The sequence below is a fragment of the Pteropus alecto genome, unplaced genomic scaffold (genome assembly GCF_000325575.1).
Source record: "Pteropus alecto unplaced genomic scaffold, ASM32557v1 scaffold21, whole genome shotgun sequence".
Taxonomy (NCBI): domain Eukaryota; kingdom Metazoa; phylum Chordata; class Mammalia; order Chiroptera; family Pteropodidae; genus Pteropus; species Pteropus alecto.
Window position 1 is genome coordinate 15,569,038 of NW_006436282.1, and position 18,049 is coordinate 15,587,086.

Genomic DNA, 18,049 nt, shown 5'->3' on the forward strand with positions numbered 1-18,049 from the left:
CACACACACACACACATATATACACACACACACACACACATACACACACACATATATATAATAAATGTGATATATATTTATTTTTGGATAATCTGAAATTTCAAAGACTGATAAACTTGAGTCATGATTTTTCCTCAGTTTGGATATAGTTAAATATCAATGAGAATCCAAGAAGCCTTTTATTTTAGAAGCAAATTATTTTACATAGAACATCAAGTCTTTATCTCAAAATATCAGGCCAGAACAATTTATTCCAAGTTAATAATATTTACTGAATATGTACACTCTATTAGGCCTTATAGAGCTGATCATATTGTTCCAGCATTTTAAAAGGTCAAGAGAATTTAAAATGATATGTAAGACTATAACAAATGCTGTTTATTATATTCAGTTACTACCTCAACAATCCTAGCACCTAAACTCTTATGTGTTAGAACAATCACCTACATGAAGATAAATTTCAGATCTGTATCTCTAGTTTTGCCCACTTTACTTTCCCATGCAGATATTTTTAGAGTATCTTTACCCAGAGAATCTGAGTGCTAATGGAGTTCTTATATATTCTATCAGCCACTGAATAAACCTTCTCTGAGCACTGCTATATGCCAGGCACTGTACTAGGGGCTCAGATTCAAAGCATGATTAGGTATAGACCCTGCCTTTAAAGAAGCTACGTTTCCCTAGGGTAAAGACAGAGCTATGAACAATAAAAGGAATACAGTGCCATTGCTGAGAGGATAGAAGTATGCATAGCAGGGCGTCATCACTCCCGTAGTGGAGACTTGGAAGGGCTTTATAGAAAAAAAAAAAAAATTACTTGATTACATCGATATTTAATATGAGTCTTGAAAGATGAGTAGACATTTGTAAGACAAATGGGAGAAGAGAATCCTGGAATGAAAGAACTAGTACCAAACAGCAAAACACATGGAACAGCCCAACAGCTTTGGGGAACTACAAATAGGATCCAAATCAGTGAAGAGTCATGAGTTGGGGAGGCAAAGAGGAGAGGGTGGAGAAATGAACAGACTGGGAGAAATGAGAATGGAGAGATTAGCTGGGCCCAGGACACGGATGTCCTTGGTCTCCCACAGATGACCCATAGGTTGGCCTTTTCCTATAGATTACAAGTTTTCTAAGGATAAGATCCTATACTACATGCCTTTAGAAAGATGGTTAACCAAAATAAAAACAAAAATAAAAATATAGACTAATTTCTGGCCCTGTGGTAGATGAGATATGTGAATACTGAAAAACAACTAAATAAGTTAAAATATTCCTTTTGTTACTTGGTCAACAACAACAAAAGTGCAATTAAAAAGTAGGAATCCAAAAACAAAACAAAACAAAAAAAGCAAGAATCAGAGAGACAAGGAACAACAAAGCTGGTTCTCTTCCTAAGGATATCTGCTAAAGCCTGGACCAAGCTTGGGGCCTGTTCAGGTGTAAAGTCTCTTAAGAGAATCTGTATATTCAAAGGTACACACCTTTGTTTAAGGGAAAATTTGTTAAAAATTAAATAACAGCATTGAATAAGAAAACTTTCTTTTCTCTACCTTCTCACTTGGAAGAGGTGAAAAAATATTCCCTGAGAATTCCTAACCAGAAGCCATCCTTCTTAGGAATGTTCAAGACAGTATTTTACTACTTATGTCCCAAAATACCTCAAACCAATAACTTAATTTAAAGTCTCCTTAGGTAGGTCATACACCAGCGAACTTCGCAGAAGCAAACAAAAGTCCTGTCTGGAATAATGTACATAAATCCAGACATTAGAGGGTTGTGAAAGATATACTTCCAACGTACATGAGCTCACAGGCAAAAATCACAGAACACGCAAGGAAACAAGGCACCATCAGCAAGAGCCAATAGAAGCATCAAATTATAGAACCTGTATCTCGCTTCTGCTTTATCTTTCATTGATTGTTAATGAGGATATGTTTATTCACTTTCCATGAATTGTCTACTGTTAACTTTTACTATTTTTTTCCCATCAGGTTTCGCATCCCTTTTTTTAGTTCCTCAACTTTTTCACTTCCATTCATTGTACTCTCTTGTTTTCCAACATGATTTTGAATTCATTCTTTCTTTGAACATGTACCTTTCCATCATTTTCATAGGATGGGAAAGAAAGTAAAAGCAATGCTGAATCCCCTGTCTCGAACGAGCTACATGTGCATTTTCAAGAGAGACTTTAAGACTGAGAGGGGGCTTATACACTCAGGTATTGTTAGAGACTAGCATTGGAGTAGTAGTAGTGAGATGAAACTTGTTTCGACCTTGGTCTACCACCCTGTAGTTTGATGACGTGGGTTAATCTGTTTAGATTGTTTTTTCGTGTTTATGATTTCCTATCCGGTGAGAAAAAAAAAAATTTCCCAGAGCCTAGCATATATAGGTATCTAATATATATTATTTCCCTTGAATCTTAAACCAGTGATGGGTACAATATGTGGGTAATTAGGAGCATGAATGTGATGCTAACTGACTAGAGCTCCTGAAGTAAGACATTGTCTTTTGGACATGGGACGTGTGAACAAACTTGAATGGAGCCGAGAAGCATAGTAGCAAAAAGGAGGAGTGAGAAGGAGGGAATCAGACACACCTTCTGATGTCTCAGGTCGCCTCCTAAGAGGAGTTTTTGTTTTTAAAGTATTATTATTTAATATTGATATACATAAAATATATAATATATAAAAGTTATAAAGCATAATAATAAATTAGACATGTACCTATCATTCAGATTATGAACTGAAAGGTTCCCAATATTCTTGAAGCCACAACTGTGCTCCTCTCCTTTCCCATTCTGCCTCCTCTCCCAAAAGTAGTCAATATTCTAAATTTTGTTATCACTTCATTCCTTTATTTAAAAGTTTCATCACGCTTTTTCAAAACAATATATTGTTTATTTTTGTTTGATTTGGGGTTTTATTAAAATGTCATCATAGTGAATATAGTTTAAAGGGACTGGAATTTTTTACTCAATATTATGTTCTAAAACTTACTATATTCTTGCTTTTAGCTCTTATTCTTTCATTTTCATTGCTATGAACATTAATGTACTGATTATTCACATATACATCTACATGTGTATATATACATCTACATGTGTATATATACATCAAGAGGTTCTTCAGAGCTTATATCCTGGAGTAGAAGAGTTCGGGTGTAGAGTATGTGCACAATTCACTTTTTAAAATTATGCCAAATTGTTTTCCAAAATGTTTATACAGTTTTACATGCTTACCTGTAAAGTGTGCAAAAGTTGTGGAGTCTTTCAGAGAACTAAGTTAGGGACTTGCATTGTTCTGCTGGTTTTCTTTTATTTTTTTAATATGGAAAATTTCTTATTCAATACCATTAGCTACCTCTTCCTAGGAGAAAATATTCCTACCTCCTATTTTTCTCACTTATTTTTTAATGAAAAAAAATTTGAGGGCACTCAAAATTTTGAGAATAGTGTTGTTTATAAAAGCTTTAAAAGTACTTTGGAATAAAGTTGATATTTTAGAAATTGCATTCTTTTCACAGACAATAAGTATGTTTAAACAAAACAAACACTTTCGTATTCCTTCATGTAACTAACTCTTTTAAAAAGAGAGAAATTTTATATTGACACATATGTAAACTAGCAGGGGATATGGAAAAATAAAAATAGATTGGTAGAAATAAGAATTATTTTTCTTTTAATGCAACAAATAAAAACCGGGAGAAAACAATGGAGAAGAAAATGTCGATAAGCTTTAATAATATAGATACCTATTTGCAATGTTAAAACAGGAACAGAAAAATTTGACTTTACCTCAATCACATTTTAAACTAATCTACATGTTTGTAAATTTTCTAACAGGTCTTTCTGTTCTGATCCCCAGCAATGAACATTTTACTTGATTTTTTTCTATCCCCTTCTATCTTTACATTTCTATCTTTATATGATTACATATGGGATTACAAATGTTCCTCTTTGTATTGTAAAGACAAAATAGCATTGAAAACAAGAAAAAAAGGGGGGTTGGAAACGACCCACGGGGATTGCAAAGCTGACACATTCACCCAGAATGTCTTTACTGTATCATATTCTTCAAATGCAGGTGGGATAACACTTTCATACTCCTGAGAGGAAGTTATATCCTCAGAAAGTTTCTAGCTATTAGTAGTGTTTTTGTTTATGTTAATTCTGTTTGGGGGACCTTTTTAAAAACTAATATTAGTTTATTCTTCCTAATATATGTCTGGGAAGATGCCTGTGATAGATACAGCATAGTCCAAAAGTTGAAGTTCATTAATAATTGGAATGTTGTGGAGTATGAAGTAATGAATACTAATTACTCCTTTCATGTCTGACAGTTCCCTGTGGACCAATACATCAGCCCAGACTTTAATTTGGTTCTAGTAATGGTTTCGTCAATAGCACATTAAATCTGTGTTTGAGAAGATATACAGTTGAACCTGACCCACATAGTAGATGCTACTGTCATAAAATGGCCACAGGCTGACAACAGCTGGGTAATTACAAATAATTAAATCCACCAAACTCCAGACAATCCTAATTTTAAGTAAAATATATCTTATGGTATCAATCGACAGAAAACATATCTGGGAAGATTTATCAACATGTACTTTTTCCAGAGCAAATTTACAGGCTCACATATTAGAGAAGTTGCTGATCTGTGAAGCATCTTCATAAAATTATATCTCTTTAGTCTTTCAAATCTCCCCAAACATTATTGAAGTAGCTTTTTACTTTAATTTTAGCTGGAGTAACCTTATTGCAAGATGTATTTTGAATGGTAAATATATTTGTGTTTCTTAGCATATAAATATTTTTAAAGACATTGTATACTTTTTTCTACATGTATTTTCAGAGAATTATTTTTACTAATAGTCTTCAAGTAGCATCCCCTAGAAAGAAACTTAAAACTAAGAAATATTAGTGATGTGATATAAATTTCTATTTTTATAGAAATAATAAAATGAGAGACAGTATTTTACAGATATTTATTTTATAATGACTACATTTCCTAAAAGTTGTGCTGAAATTAATAAGAGGAATTATCTTAGCAAGTTTCCAGCTTGTTAAGTATGATCGTGTTGCTGCTCTTGGTGTTGATGCCATATGATTGCATTTTAGTTGATTATAGATCTATTTTGAATGAGGTCTTGGATGGGATTTAAGATAGAAACATGTTAATTCCCACGGTGCAGTAGAACGGGCTCTCTTGAGCTGGAAACTTATGGTTTTTAGACAATCTCTGGAGTTATGTAGTTCTCTCATTATGTCCTTGTGGGTAAGAATATTTTTATTTGTAAGTTAATTAATTCTCTCATGTAATAGAATTCAGCATTCTAGTCTCTCCCAACTTCTAAATTCAAAATAAAGTTTAATTGCAGAAAAGACCTCCAACAACCTTCTGTCCCCAAATTCAATCAAGATTTTTTTTAAAGGATAATATTCAGGGTCCACAGCTAGTGCATGCAGACACAGTCATCTTGCTTATATTGTTTGACTTTATCTGAAAGTAAATACCAAACAGGCCACAGATTAAGACTGTTTAGATTTTCTTCAAAAAATCAATTTTCTTAAAAAAAATTTTTTTAAAGGCAAACAAATATAAACAACTATAAAAAGAACCTGAATTTATTTTTTTTCAGAGTACATTATATTTAAATATAGATGTATTGAAATATATATGATATACATATATACATACATATATATCATATATATTATATATATGTATATATAATATATATGTTATTGATGTAACTCAAAAGGGAAATAATCCACAATGATTTTCTTTTTTCGCTTCCTTTCTGATCAGCCGTACCTGGACTCTTGCAACATTAATCTTTTTTTTTTTTTAATTCTAACTGAAGTTTGCTTTTATCTCTGAAGGACGCTTTGGTTATAGTAATTGTAGGAAGCAGCACGACAATTAACTCATTTCTACTGAGGACTTTTCTTTCCTTTCTTTCCTTGAAAATCTTGCCACAGTGCCGCTTTCAGCCAAAACCTTTCTTGAAGAACTGGCTTGGACCAACTCGAGCAGTCCTTCCGCCCAGGTTGCTAGGTAACGCCTCCCCTCTGCCGAGTGCTACACAGATTCTTTCCGCTGCGCTCTCAGCCAGGTTAGAGCTCACAAATCTAATCTAGAAGCTTTTCATTTTAAACAGCAGGACATGCAGTAAGGCTTTTAGATGTCCACAGAAAAGTTTTTTTTTCCCCTTCTCCTGAGGTTTTTTTTTTTTCCCCCCCAACTAATGGGACTCTATTATTTATTTATCTCCAAACCCACCTGCTGTCTCTTTACCCTGACAAAATGGCTCTGATGAGACCTGGAGAATGGAATTCCTCATATTTGGAAAATCTGTTAACTATCTGGATTGTCCATCTTACGGTGAGAACCTTCAATATAATAAAACAATATCTTAGGAAATTCTTTCCAAACAGTATTGTGAGAATGTTTTGCAAATCTTTTTAACAACAGAGTCCTATTAAAATAGTAACTATTCCTAGTAAAAAAACAAACAAACAAAAAAACAAACAAAAAACAAACAAACAAACAAAAAACTTTGATCTGCCACAGAAGCAAGTCTTTATTCTAAATTGAAGACGCTATTTTTCCAAGTTTAGTTTTAGACGGCAATAAAAAATGATGATGTTTGTTCAGGTACTCAGAATATCTGATCACTAGAGAAGTTTATTTAGGTTTTTATGACCCAAGACATGGCATTTTCAACAGTAGCTACACTAAATCTACAGTTCCAACAAAAGTAAAAGATACTTTTTTAGTTTCCAGACATGGACCTTAGAAATAAGACGTCCAGATGATAATCTAAACTTCAAATAATCATCTTGGTTATGTTGAGACAATACTGCCTCTCTCAAATCACAGAGGTTCTAGCTTTCAGGTAAATTTGAAAATTGGGAGAAATGTTTCCCTATGTCTGTCACAGAAATGCTGTGATCATTAGCCAAGAAATCATTTTCAGGTGTTTTCATTGTAAAATTTGCATATCAATTCTCAACAATAATGACCTTCCGTGACTTGAAGAAATTAGGAATATTTTCATCCCAGGACAAATTTTGGCTAGATTTTTAAATAAACTTTCGAAAGAACTTTGAAATTCCCAGTGTACCTGATTTTTATGCAAACGTGGCATGTGGAAGACTGAATTTATAATTAATCTGTACATGATTGTCTTTATTATACAATACTCCATTCTGCTAAGTAGTAAGAATTTTGGCACACTTAAAATATACTTTCTTTTCCTGAAAGCCAGGAATTTAAAAATTTTTATGTAAATTGATTAATTTTTTATAAATTCAGTAATTCATTTTATGAAAATATCTACCAAAAATTATAGCTTTTGGATTAGGGCTGGGCACCTCGATAATCATTGCTCTTCTTCATAAACCAGGGCAGAATTCCCTATCAAAGATCAGCAGGCCTTTTTCTTTGAGCTATGTCTTTATATTTTTTTCTCTGATGCCCATAGATTATTACTGAATCAGTTATATTCTCTCAGTACCCTCTTGTGATCAGAGGTCAGACAGGTTGACAGAGGTTGGGGTTGCAAACTGTCACCATCAGACAGAGCAAATTAACCTTCAATCTGATGCAGTGAAGTGAACTTTATGCTAGGAGTCTAGAGACCCAGGTTCTAGTCCCTGCTCTGCCACTAAGCTATGTGTCCTTGGACAAGTCATAAATTCTTTGGGTCCATAAAAAGAGATCAGCTGAATGATTTCTAGAGGCTCTTGCTTTAAAATTATAACTCTGCTAGGCAAAACAGAATATTTTTGACCCACCCTATCTCCTATCCAATTAAACCATGTTGTTTGTACTGAGAAAAAAAAAAATTTCAATTTTGAGGTCTTATAATTAGTCTTTTGCCTCCAAACCAGCAATTCTCAGAGCCAATTAGAAATGGAGCAGCAGGAGCTCTCTCCCTTGAGGGGAGGTATAAACCCTCTGGGAGGTACTCCACACAAGGTCCAGACATTCCTGCCCCCTTTGATTTTTACGGTGATGCAGTGTCAGGGGACAGTGTTCTGTTCTCAGGAGCATGGAGCTGGAAAATAGGTTAAGAACTACTGTTTTAAGAAAGTAGCCACACTTCCAAATTTTATGTTGTTCTTTTTACACCTGTTGTTGCTTCTCATTGGAGTTTAAGTTCAAGAGCTCAGCTGCCTTCTTTGGTCTAGAAGTCATGACCTCTGGATTTGTGTCTTTCACAGAAACAACAACATGATTGTTTGCTTTTCCCACCCCTCTAGTTAACGCCATTGTTTTTTGGATCCTTCAAATCATAAGAGAGCATTAGCAGTCCATTTAATTTTCCCAGATAAGAGATTAACCAAAAATTAACCTAGCAGCAATGATAAAACCCACTGAGTCATTATATAGTTTTTGCCTTTCATAGATCATAAACACCCCAATTGAGGATAATTTACTATCCCTGGGAAATCTAAGCCTATAAAATAATGTTTCAGAGCAAAATATAAAACCAATTTTATAGGCAGACATCCTTTTCTTTCTATCAGCATAGCAGAGTCTCCCATCCCCACCCCCAATTAACTGTCTCATCACAGAGAAATCTGCTCATCTGTCCCTCGAGCAGATAGATTTCTGGTTCTCAGACTGTGAATGCTTCAGGGTATATGTAGATGTGTAAGGGGGATTTAGAGCCAGAGTCACCTCTGAGTCTTCTTATAGAGCATTGTTTTAACTGAGATATTTGGTTAAATACATATTTAACCAATTAAAAGCTTTTTTCGCCTGCACCCAGAAGCAAAATCGTCAGCCCCTCATGATCCACACTGGCCAGTCTCATGCTTTTTTCCTTGAAAGCGTAGGGAGAGGAAGCACAGTAGTGTGTAGGGGCTGACTGGGAAAATTGTAGCTTGGTGTTCTTGGGTAATCAGGTGGGATTTGCTGCTGTCACTCTGAGGGGAGCTTACTCTAACTGGTGTGATCCTCTAGAGTGGTTCTTCATGAACAGCCTGTCTTGGTAAGGCCTGTGAGCTAAGAATGGTTTTTATTGTTGTTATTTTTATCTTTGATTTTTTTTTCGGTTACAACCACATACAATATTGTATTAGTTTCAGGTCTACAACATAGTGATTCGACATTTATATAACTTACGAAGACCTACAAGGAGTTTTAAAGGGTTATCAGTAACAAGACTGTATGGCAGAGATGTATGTGGCCTGCAAAGCCTAAAATACTGTCTGGCTCTTTGCAGAAACAGTTCTCCAACCCCCTGCTCAGGAAGGATTTCTCCCTGAGGCCTGAACACCTGTGCCTTTCAAAAATGTTAATCACCTTGCTAGGGGCTTGTTTTGATTGGCATGCACACACACACCCTGCACACAAACCTCAAAATTAGTCTGACTTCTTACCGCAGTTCCTAATACTGCCACAATGAGCTGTCCCATTAGACAACAATAATGAAAATTTAGCCTTGATTTAGTCAGTGTTCTTCATTTAAATTTAAATGTTTAAAGCGTAAAAATGTTTAAATTCTCTTTTTACCTGGGCATATAGGTTAGTGGTTAAAAGAGGAAGATTATGAAGTACGAACTCAAACCCAGTGAAAATTCATGAGCAGATGAAAAAAAATTCAATCTGAAGTGAAGAAAGGTTGCGAACAGACCTGGCATTTCTCTGAGACACTGCCAAGGGAGGAATGCATTCAAACTCAGATGGCAGTAATCAGAAAATCACAAGATGTACACAGACGTTGATTTAGAGTATGAGTTTTATTATTGTGGAGATGTAAATGAGTATAAACTTTAGTATCTCTTCTGTGTGAGAGCCCCAGGTAGTAATTACATGAAACCTTCACTCTTGAAATTTTCCCTTAAAAGCCAATCATGCAAATCTTGACATCTAGGCCAACAGTGAATAATGCTAGCAAAGGAAGATTTTCTCAAAGCTTACTTGTGAGATCAATTTTGGAAATGACTGGAAAGGGAAACTTAAGTAATGAGAGAAATTTTTATGATGCTCTCAATGTAGATATGATTGAATATGTTTTCAGTCAAAAAGAAGAGGCTTACCTAAGAAAAGTATTCTCATCAAATAAGACCATCCTGTGAAATACCTCATTATGCTCAAAAGTCAGGCATGAATCTCTGAGAAACTACAGTTAGCATGATTAATTACCTTATAGATTGATAATAGCTCAAATATTATTGATTGACCTGATAAATCTCTTATTTTTCACATACATACAATTTAATCATTTAAAGTGAACAGTGGTTTTTAGTATATTCACAGCATTGGGCAGCCATTACCACAGTCAATTTTAGAATTGAAACTCCTAAGCAACCACTAATCTACTTTCTCTCTCTATCAATTTGCCTATTCTGAACATTTGCTATGAGTAGAATCATATAATACCTGGTCTTCTGTGATTGGCTTCTTTCACTTGGCATGTTTTCAAGGTTCATCCATGTTGTTGGAGGTATAAATACTTTCTTTTTATGGCCAAATACTATTCCATTGTTTGGATATACCACAGTTTGTTTATCCATTCATGCGTTTACAGACATTTGGGTCGTTTCTACCTTTTAGCTATTATGAATACTGCTATGAACATTCGTGTACAAATTCAATGTGGACATATCTTTCCCATTCTTTTGGTTATGTACCTAAAGTAGAATTGCTGGGTGAAGTGGTAACTCTATATTTAAGATTGTGAAAAACTGCCAAACTGTTTTCCAAAATGATTGCACCATTTTATATTCCCATCAGCAGTACATGAGGGTTCTAATTTCATTCCATCTTTGCCAACACTTGTTATTGTCTGTAGGGTTTATTATTATTATTATAGCCATCTAGTAGGTATGAAGTAGCACCTCACTGGGGCTTTGGTTTGCATTTTGTTGGTGACTAATGATGTTGAGCATCTTTTCAGGTGCTTATTAGCCATTTGTGTATGTTCTTTGGAGAAATGTCTATTCAGGTTTTTTGCTTATCTTTTAATTGCTTTTTATATGCTTGTCACATGTAGGCATTTAATATATATTTATTGACTGAACAAAGAATGAATGAATCAGTACGTAAAATTTTATACCCATAATGCCTATTATGAGAGAATAATAATGTTTGTGATAGCAGAGACTATGCTTGTCTTGGTAACAGTTATATTCCCAGGGCCTAGCAGACTCTCTGACAGCCTGGCGCAGTGTCGGTGTTCAGTAAGTGCTTGTTGGTTGCAACATGTTTCATGATAGAAACAAATAACTGAAGAAATTATCAATAAGATACATGATTGTTTAATGAGCATGATATCAACTGGAAAATATGTGCAAATGTGGAACAGATAGTATCAGATCCATGACCTATAAAACAAGAGCTCAGAGCCGCTGTACTCACTAGATACACTAGCAGCCACTGCCTGATTGATTTATAACAATTGGCCTATGGTTCATTCATCTCTTGATATTCCCAGTATTTCTCTTTAACAGTGACGTGAATACTCATTTTTTTTTAAGGGAAGTATGTATCAGTACAGATATATACTGGCTTAGAAGAGGATTCCTACTTGAATTACTCTTTTTCTTTCTGGAGAAAAAATTAAACAGGAGGTTTTGACAAAGTTAAAAACAGACCAAAACTAGATAACATGAATGAATTCACCATTTTATTTAGTAAAGAGTATCTCCCACAGTAGCTTGTTTGGCAGATCTTTTTCAAGTTTGTGAAAGCTTTTGTTACAAATATAAGATTATTACAATGGGAAAAAATTTGAGAGTTGAGTGAAGTCAGTAGGTCATGAAGTTGATCAATCTTTAGAGATTCTTAGCTATAGTAATTAAAGCTGTAATGAGTGAGTGATTTGATTTAGTGATTTAAGAAAATAATGATTTTTAAACAATATTTATAGAATATAACAAATTGTTTTATAAAAATTTATTCAAGATATGGTTCCATAGTGTAGTGGTTAGTACGTCTGCTTGACATGCAGGAGGTCCTGAGTTTGTGCCCCAGTGGAGCCACAGACCACGGTCTACAGCCATGCCACCCTGAACAAGCCCGATGTCTGATCCCAGAAGCTAAGTAGGGTCGGGCCTGGTTAGTACTTGGATGGGAGACCACCTATGAAGACGAGGTGCTGTAGGTATAAATAATAAGAAGAATAATAAAATAAAATAAAAATTCATTCAAATAGAGTGGCCAGTAGATCAGATACCCTTTCCTCGTCATATGACACAAGAGATTTAATCTCAGGGCAGGACAAAATTATAAAGCATCTATCGATAGCAGCTGAAAATTTTGCCACATTATGGTATTCTGGGTATCTCTCCTCAAGTTAAAAAAAAATTGTTGCAAATATTTTGACATTTAGTAAAAAGGAACATTGCCCGAATGCCAGACTTATTATACAATGTCTTTCTTTTGAATCTATCTAATTTTCTAAAATTGATAAACTGAGTGAAATAACGTCTCACCTGTAAGTCAGTGAGATAACTAGTAAATATTTTTTTCTCACAGTTATGTAAAATATTTAAATTAAAAATAATAAGGACTCTGGATAACATTTTATCATTATGATGATACCTCTGTTATTAAAATACTTTTATGCTAATAGGGAGGAATCCAGAATTTTTGTGAGTATTTAAGATACAATAGACTGAGAAGACACGCCTTGCCTCATTCCCCACTCCCCCTCCCCCTGGCTGCTTCTATGAATTTTCACTCCTGCGCAACTCAGGCCATTTTGACAAGAGTTTAAGCAGTTCCAGTATTTGTGGCTTCTGCCTGTCTGACAGGTGAATTTAAAAACTCCCCTTTGCTAGATCCTCATAGCAGGCTCCTGGCCAACAGCAGGACACAACTCCACTGCACCACAGTGCTGGGGCCCGGGAACATCTGCCTCAGCCTCGCTCTCCTCCCGTACTGGGATCTCCTGTCAGTACTTCCATTGCCAGAGGCCATCCAGAACCCGGGGGACATCAGAGCCTAGGTGATTAAAGTCCTTAGAAGTTAGACTCCAGCAACTGAGAAAGAAAAATTCAGGCCCTCTCCTCAGAGCTTTGCTTGCAATTACAGCAACCACCTCAGTCCAGTTTAAGCAACACCAGAGACTGTGTTACAGTGCTACAGGGTGTCATGGCAATGGAGGTGAAAACGCAGCCAGGCTTCAAGGCAGATGGGACCCGGCAGTCTGTAACGCAGAACATGCTCCCTTTGCATGACTTATCTGTCTAAATATTGGTTTAATTATTCTCCCTTGGGAAACCAGGAATGTCTTTGTCTGCTGATTGTTTCACCAGGAGAGTAGAGTGACTTCAACACAAGCATTTAGGTTCCAGTTCCAACTCTCCCTTCTCTATGCCCCCATCCCAAATCCTGGAGTAGTGTACTCTGATTGGAACAGCTTGGATGAAGTGCCCACTCCTGGTCTCCATGGTCAGGGGAACAGGGACACCAGATAGAAGCACAGTTGCTGAGAGCCACCTCTGTGCAAGACAGAGCGAAGAGGTACACGATCCACGCGTTCCACACAGGAGGCTCCTTAAACTTCGCTTTTGAACCAGTGCCAAAAAAATTGGGAAGTAATTTTAAGTACGTCTGTATATTTAATATAGATATAAATTTTAAACACCTGTACACAAATATATGGAAACATATATATACTAAGTTTATCCTTTAAAAATAACAGTGTTCAATATAAAATTGATCACAGAAAGTATGATAGAAGGTACTTTATATGATTTATTGTATTTAATTGTTATAGCAACACTGAGAGATAACTACTATTATTACCAGCATTTTACATATGAGAAACTTAATCATGCAAACATTTAGTGGATAATCCCTGTTCTTCCTGTGCTTTAAGGAAAACGAGAATAACTGAAAAATCTTCAGTCACCCAGTGTGACGGCCTAGATACATTATCAGAATACAAAAATGGAATGACGCCTCAATATTAGTTATGGATCAAGGGAAGCTCCTGAATGTCTATGTTATGTCCCCTTTAGGTATATCAAAATTGGAGATAAGGAATGTGAATTTAACAAGAACTTTCGTCTTATCCTTCACACAAAACTGGCAAATCCTCACTATCAGCCAGAATTGCAAGCTCAGACAACCCTCCTCAATTTCTCGGTCACAGAAGATGGTCTAGAATCCCAGCTGCTGGCAGAGGTGGTCAGTGTTGAAAGGCCAGATTTGGAGAAACTTAAGGTAAAAAATATGAACTCATTCACCAACACTTGCTTGATGCCAGACATACAAGTGTAAGATAGGGTTCCTGCCCTCCAAAATACTGCACTCTAATGAGAAAAATGAGGATATTTGTGAATAGTTAAACAACTCAGGTGTACACCTGATAAAGAAGGTAGTTAGGGTCTCCTGTTCAAAATAGGAGAATGATCCCTTTATCATTATGTAGCTCCTGATAATTTTCCTTGTCCTGATGTCTACTTTGTCTGAAATTAATATAGCTTTCTTTTTATTGGTGTTAGCATGGTACATCTTTCTCCATCTCTCTACCTTTAACCTGTCTATATCTTTAAAGTGGATTTTTTGTAGACAACAAATAGTTGGGTCTTGTTTTTGTATCCACCATGTCAATTCCTGTTATTTAATTGATATATTTAGACAATCCATATTCAAAGAGATTATTGATATAGTTGAATTAGTATCTCCCATATTTATCGTTGTCTTTTATTTACTGCACTGTTCCCTCTTCACTCCCTTTTTTTGGCTTTTCCTTTCTGTCTTCTCTGATTTTAATTGAGCATTTTATGTGATTCCAATACTCCTCCTCTCTTAGCATATAAATTATACTTTTTAAAAGATTTTAGTCGTTTCCTTAACATTTGTTGTATGTATTTACAACTAATCTAAGTCCACTTTCAAGGAACACAAAGCTGCCTCATGGGTAGTTCAGGTACCTTTTAACACATAATTCTCATGTGCTCCCTCTCATCCCTTATAACATTGTTGTCATTCATTTATTCATAAGTTATCATCACTGAATATACTGTGGCCTTTATTATTTTGTACAATTATCTCAGTTAAGAGTAAGAAAGAAAATATTTTACCTTCATTTATTCCTTTCCTTCCTTCCTTCCTTCCTTCCTTCCTGCCTTCCTTCCTGCCTTCCTTCCTTCCTTCCTTCCTTCCCTCCCCCTTTTCCCTCCCTTCCTCCCTCCCTTCCTTCCTTCTTTCCTTCCTTCCTTCCTTTCTTCTTTCCATCCATCCATCCATCCGTAGATCCAAGTTTCTGACCTATGTCATTTCCTTCCCTTAAACATTTCCCATAAGACAGGGCTACTATTGACAAATCGGCAGTTTTTGTTTTTCTGAAAAAGTCTATATTTCTCCTTTATGTTTTAGGGACAATTTGGCAGGATACAGAATTCTAGGTTGGTGATTTTTCCTTCAGTATTTTAAATATTTTACTCTGCTCTTTTCTTGCTTACATGGTCTCTCAAGAGAAGTTCCATGTAATTTTTATCCTTCATAGATGAGGTGGGATTTTTTCCCCCTGTGGCTTCTTTCAAGATTTTTTCCTTCGTCTTTGGTTTTCTGCAGTTTAAATATGATATACTTGGGTGTAGATTTTTTTTTTTTAATTTATCCTGCTTAGGATGCTATAAGCTTCCTGAATCTGTGGTTTGGTGAATGTCATTAATTCTGGAAAATTCTTAGCCATTGTCACCTCCAGTATTTCTTCCCCTTGTTCTCCTTCTTTTTTTCAGGTATTCCCATTATGTGTATGTTATACTTTTTCTAACGGCCCGACAATTCTTGGAAATTCTTTTCCTTTTTTTTCCCTCCCATTCTTTTTTCTCTTTGCTTTTCAGTTTAAGAAGTTTTCGTTGACATATCTTCAGGTTCACTAATTCTCCTTCCCTTGACTGTGTCCAGCCTTCTGATGAGCACATCAAAGGCATTCTTCATTTCTGTTAGTGCTTTTATTATTTTGTTTTTTTATTTCTAGCATTTCCTTTTGATTCTTTATTCGAGTTTCTGTCTCTCTTCTTACATTGCTCACGTGGTATGACTTGTTGCCCACTTTTCCCATTAGAGCCCTTAGCATATCAAGCATAGTTATTTTTAATTCCCAGTCTGATAATTCCAAAATCTGTGCCATATCTGAGTCTTATTCTGAGGTTCGCTTTATCTCTTCAGACTGTGTTTTCTCCCTTTTAGCAAAAACCAGATATGATATGTTGACTAATTTGAACTGAGGTCAATAAGGTTTTTGTGTGAGATTTTATGGATGTTTAGCTAGGCTTGAGTCTGTGTGTGATTTTTGCTGTAGCCATTGGTGCACAATCTTCAGTTTCTTCTAATGTACCTGCTTTAGTCTTCCCTGTGTCTTTGTATTTCCCTAGAAGCTGCTTCTTAAATAGAGCCATGTCTTGCAGCTCTCTCACTTGTTATACTAGAGTCTGATGTTGTAGTAGTAAGGTATTATGGATGGGGAGCATCCTGTAATCTCATGATTAAATCTCAGGGTTTTCTAGTAGGCCTAGTAGGCCTTTGACCTTCAGAACAGTTTCTTTTCATTTATCTCTATCTCTCCTCTGTGAGAAAGAAAGGAGGCTGAGTTATCCAATCAGGTCAAATAAGGTTCTAGTAAGGTAATTTTTCTTCAATGCAGGCTCTTGTTAAGAGAACAGAAAGCTCTTGCCATATTTTAAATGATTCCTTTCCTCTGGACATATTTCTAAATTTTGTTTTCCCCTTCCCATGCCCAAAGCAAGAATAGATTTTTTTTTCTGATCTTCACTGTGTAAACCCAATGAGTTTCCTAGAGATCAGCTGACAAAAGCATGGCAGGCTCCCTAAGACTGGGTCCTCAGGAGTTCTTAACGCTCAAGCTCTGCCTCCAGCAATTAGCCAGTTACTATTTAAATATTCCCGGTAAGCTGTGATTGTCTTTATTCACCCAGCTCTCCAGTTTTTAGGGTGGTAGTTTGCCCTGTGACCTCCGTTTTCTGATGGACCTAAGAAGAGTTGTGGATTAGTTTTTTCCCCATTGTGAGGATGGAAATGATGACTTCAAACTCTTTATATTTGAAGCAGAAACCCCGAAGCGTTTTCCTATAGAACAGATTCTTCCTACAGGTTCACGATGTTAAACGATTGTGGTAAATGTTCGTACTCTGTATCCTGGAGTGGAACCAGCTTGTAACATGCCTTCTGTTTTTTTGTTGTTGTTGTTTGCTTGTTTGTTTTTAATTTAAAATTGTGATTAGTACGGTTTTAACGTTAAGTGTGTGCTATTAGATATGAGTCCATAAAATTGATGATGAAGGAAACTGCTTAAAAACATGAATTGAACCACCATTTCTCAAACTGTTTTTGGTGGATGTTAGTTGGTTTTGACAAAGCACCAAAATGACTTCAAGATAGAGCTGAAGTATCTGGAGGACGACCTGCTCCTGCGTCTTTCTGCGGCAGAGGGGAGCTTCCTAGATGACACCAAACTGGTAGAGAGACTGGAGACAACGAAGGCGACTGCCGCAGAGATAGAGCACAAGGTAGGAAAAGGCAAGGGACACCTGGAGGGGTTGTTTCAATGCTCTGTTTGAACGATGTGCTTAGATGAAAGTATCGTCAAACTTGGTAATTTCTAAGAGGTTGGACTTAGTGTGGAATTCAAGTCTTCTAAAGTGCCCTTAAAAAGTGGACTGTGTGAGGCTCTGCATGGAGTTAGAGATGGCCAAACCTTGCGCTTCTCCTAATTCCTTAGAGATCCAATCATTCAGGTTAGTCTCTGTCAAACTATTATTTTTTCTGTGTAACCAAATTTGAAGAAAACTGGTACCTGCTGGTCTAAAATCTAAAAAGGCTCAGCATCCAGCTCTGGCAAACTGATATTGTACAGTCTCATTGGAGGTTTCCTAGTCTGTTGTACATTTTAGAGAAATACTTAGAGCTGAAGGTTTTTTTACGGGCCTTCAATAGTGGAAGACTGAGCAAGGAATGGTCTCCTGCTGTACTCAAATGCATTAGTCACCTTGGGAAAATTACATTTCCTAAAAGCCAGAGAGATTTTTCATTGAGTGGATTTC

The 18,049-nt window shown here is 35.9% G+C and overlaps 1 protein-coding gene across 1 annotated transcript in view; it reads left to right on the forward strand.

Moving 5' to 3' along the window:
* Positions 1–18,049, forward strand: part of DNAH11 (dynein axonemal heavy chain 11) — a 270,126-nt gene that overhangs the window by 208,886 nt on the left and 43,191 nt on the right. The window contains 2 exon segments of the mRNA XM_025046892.1: positions 13,997–14,201; positions 17,351–17,515. Of these exon segments, the coding sequence (XP_024902660.1) occupies positions 13,997–14,201; positions 17,351–17,515 (370 nt within the window).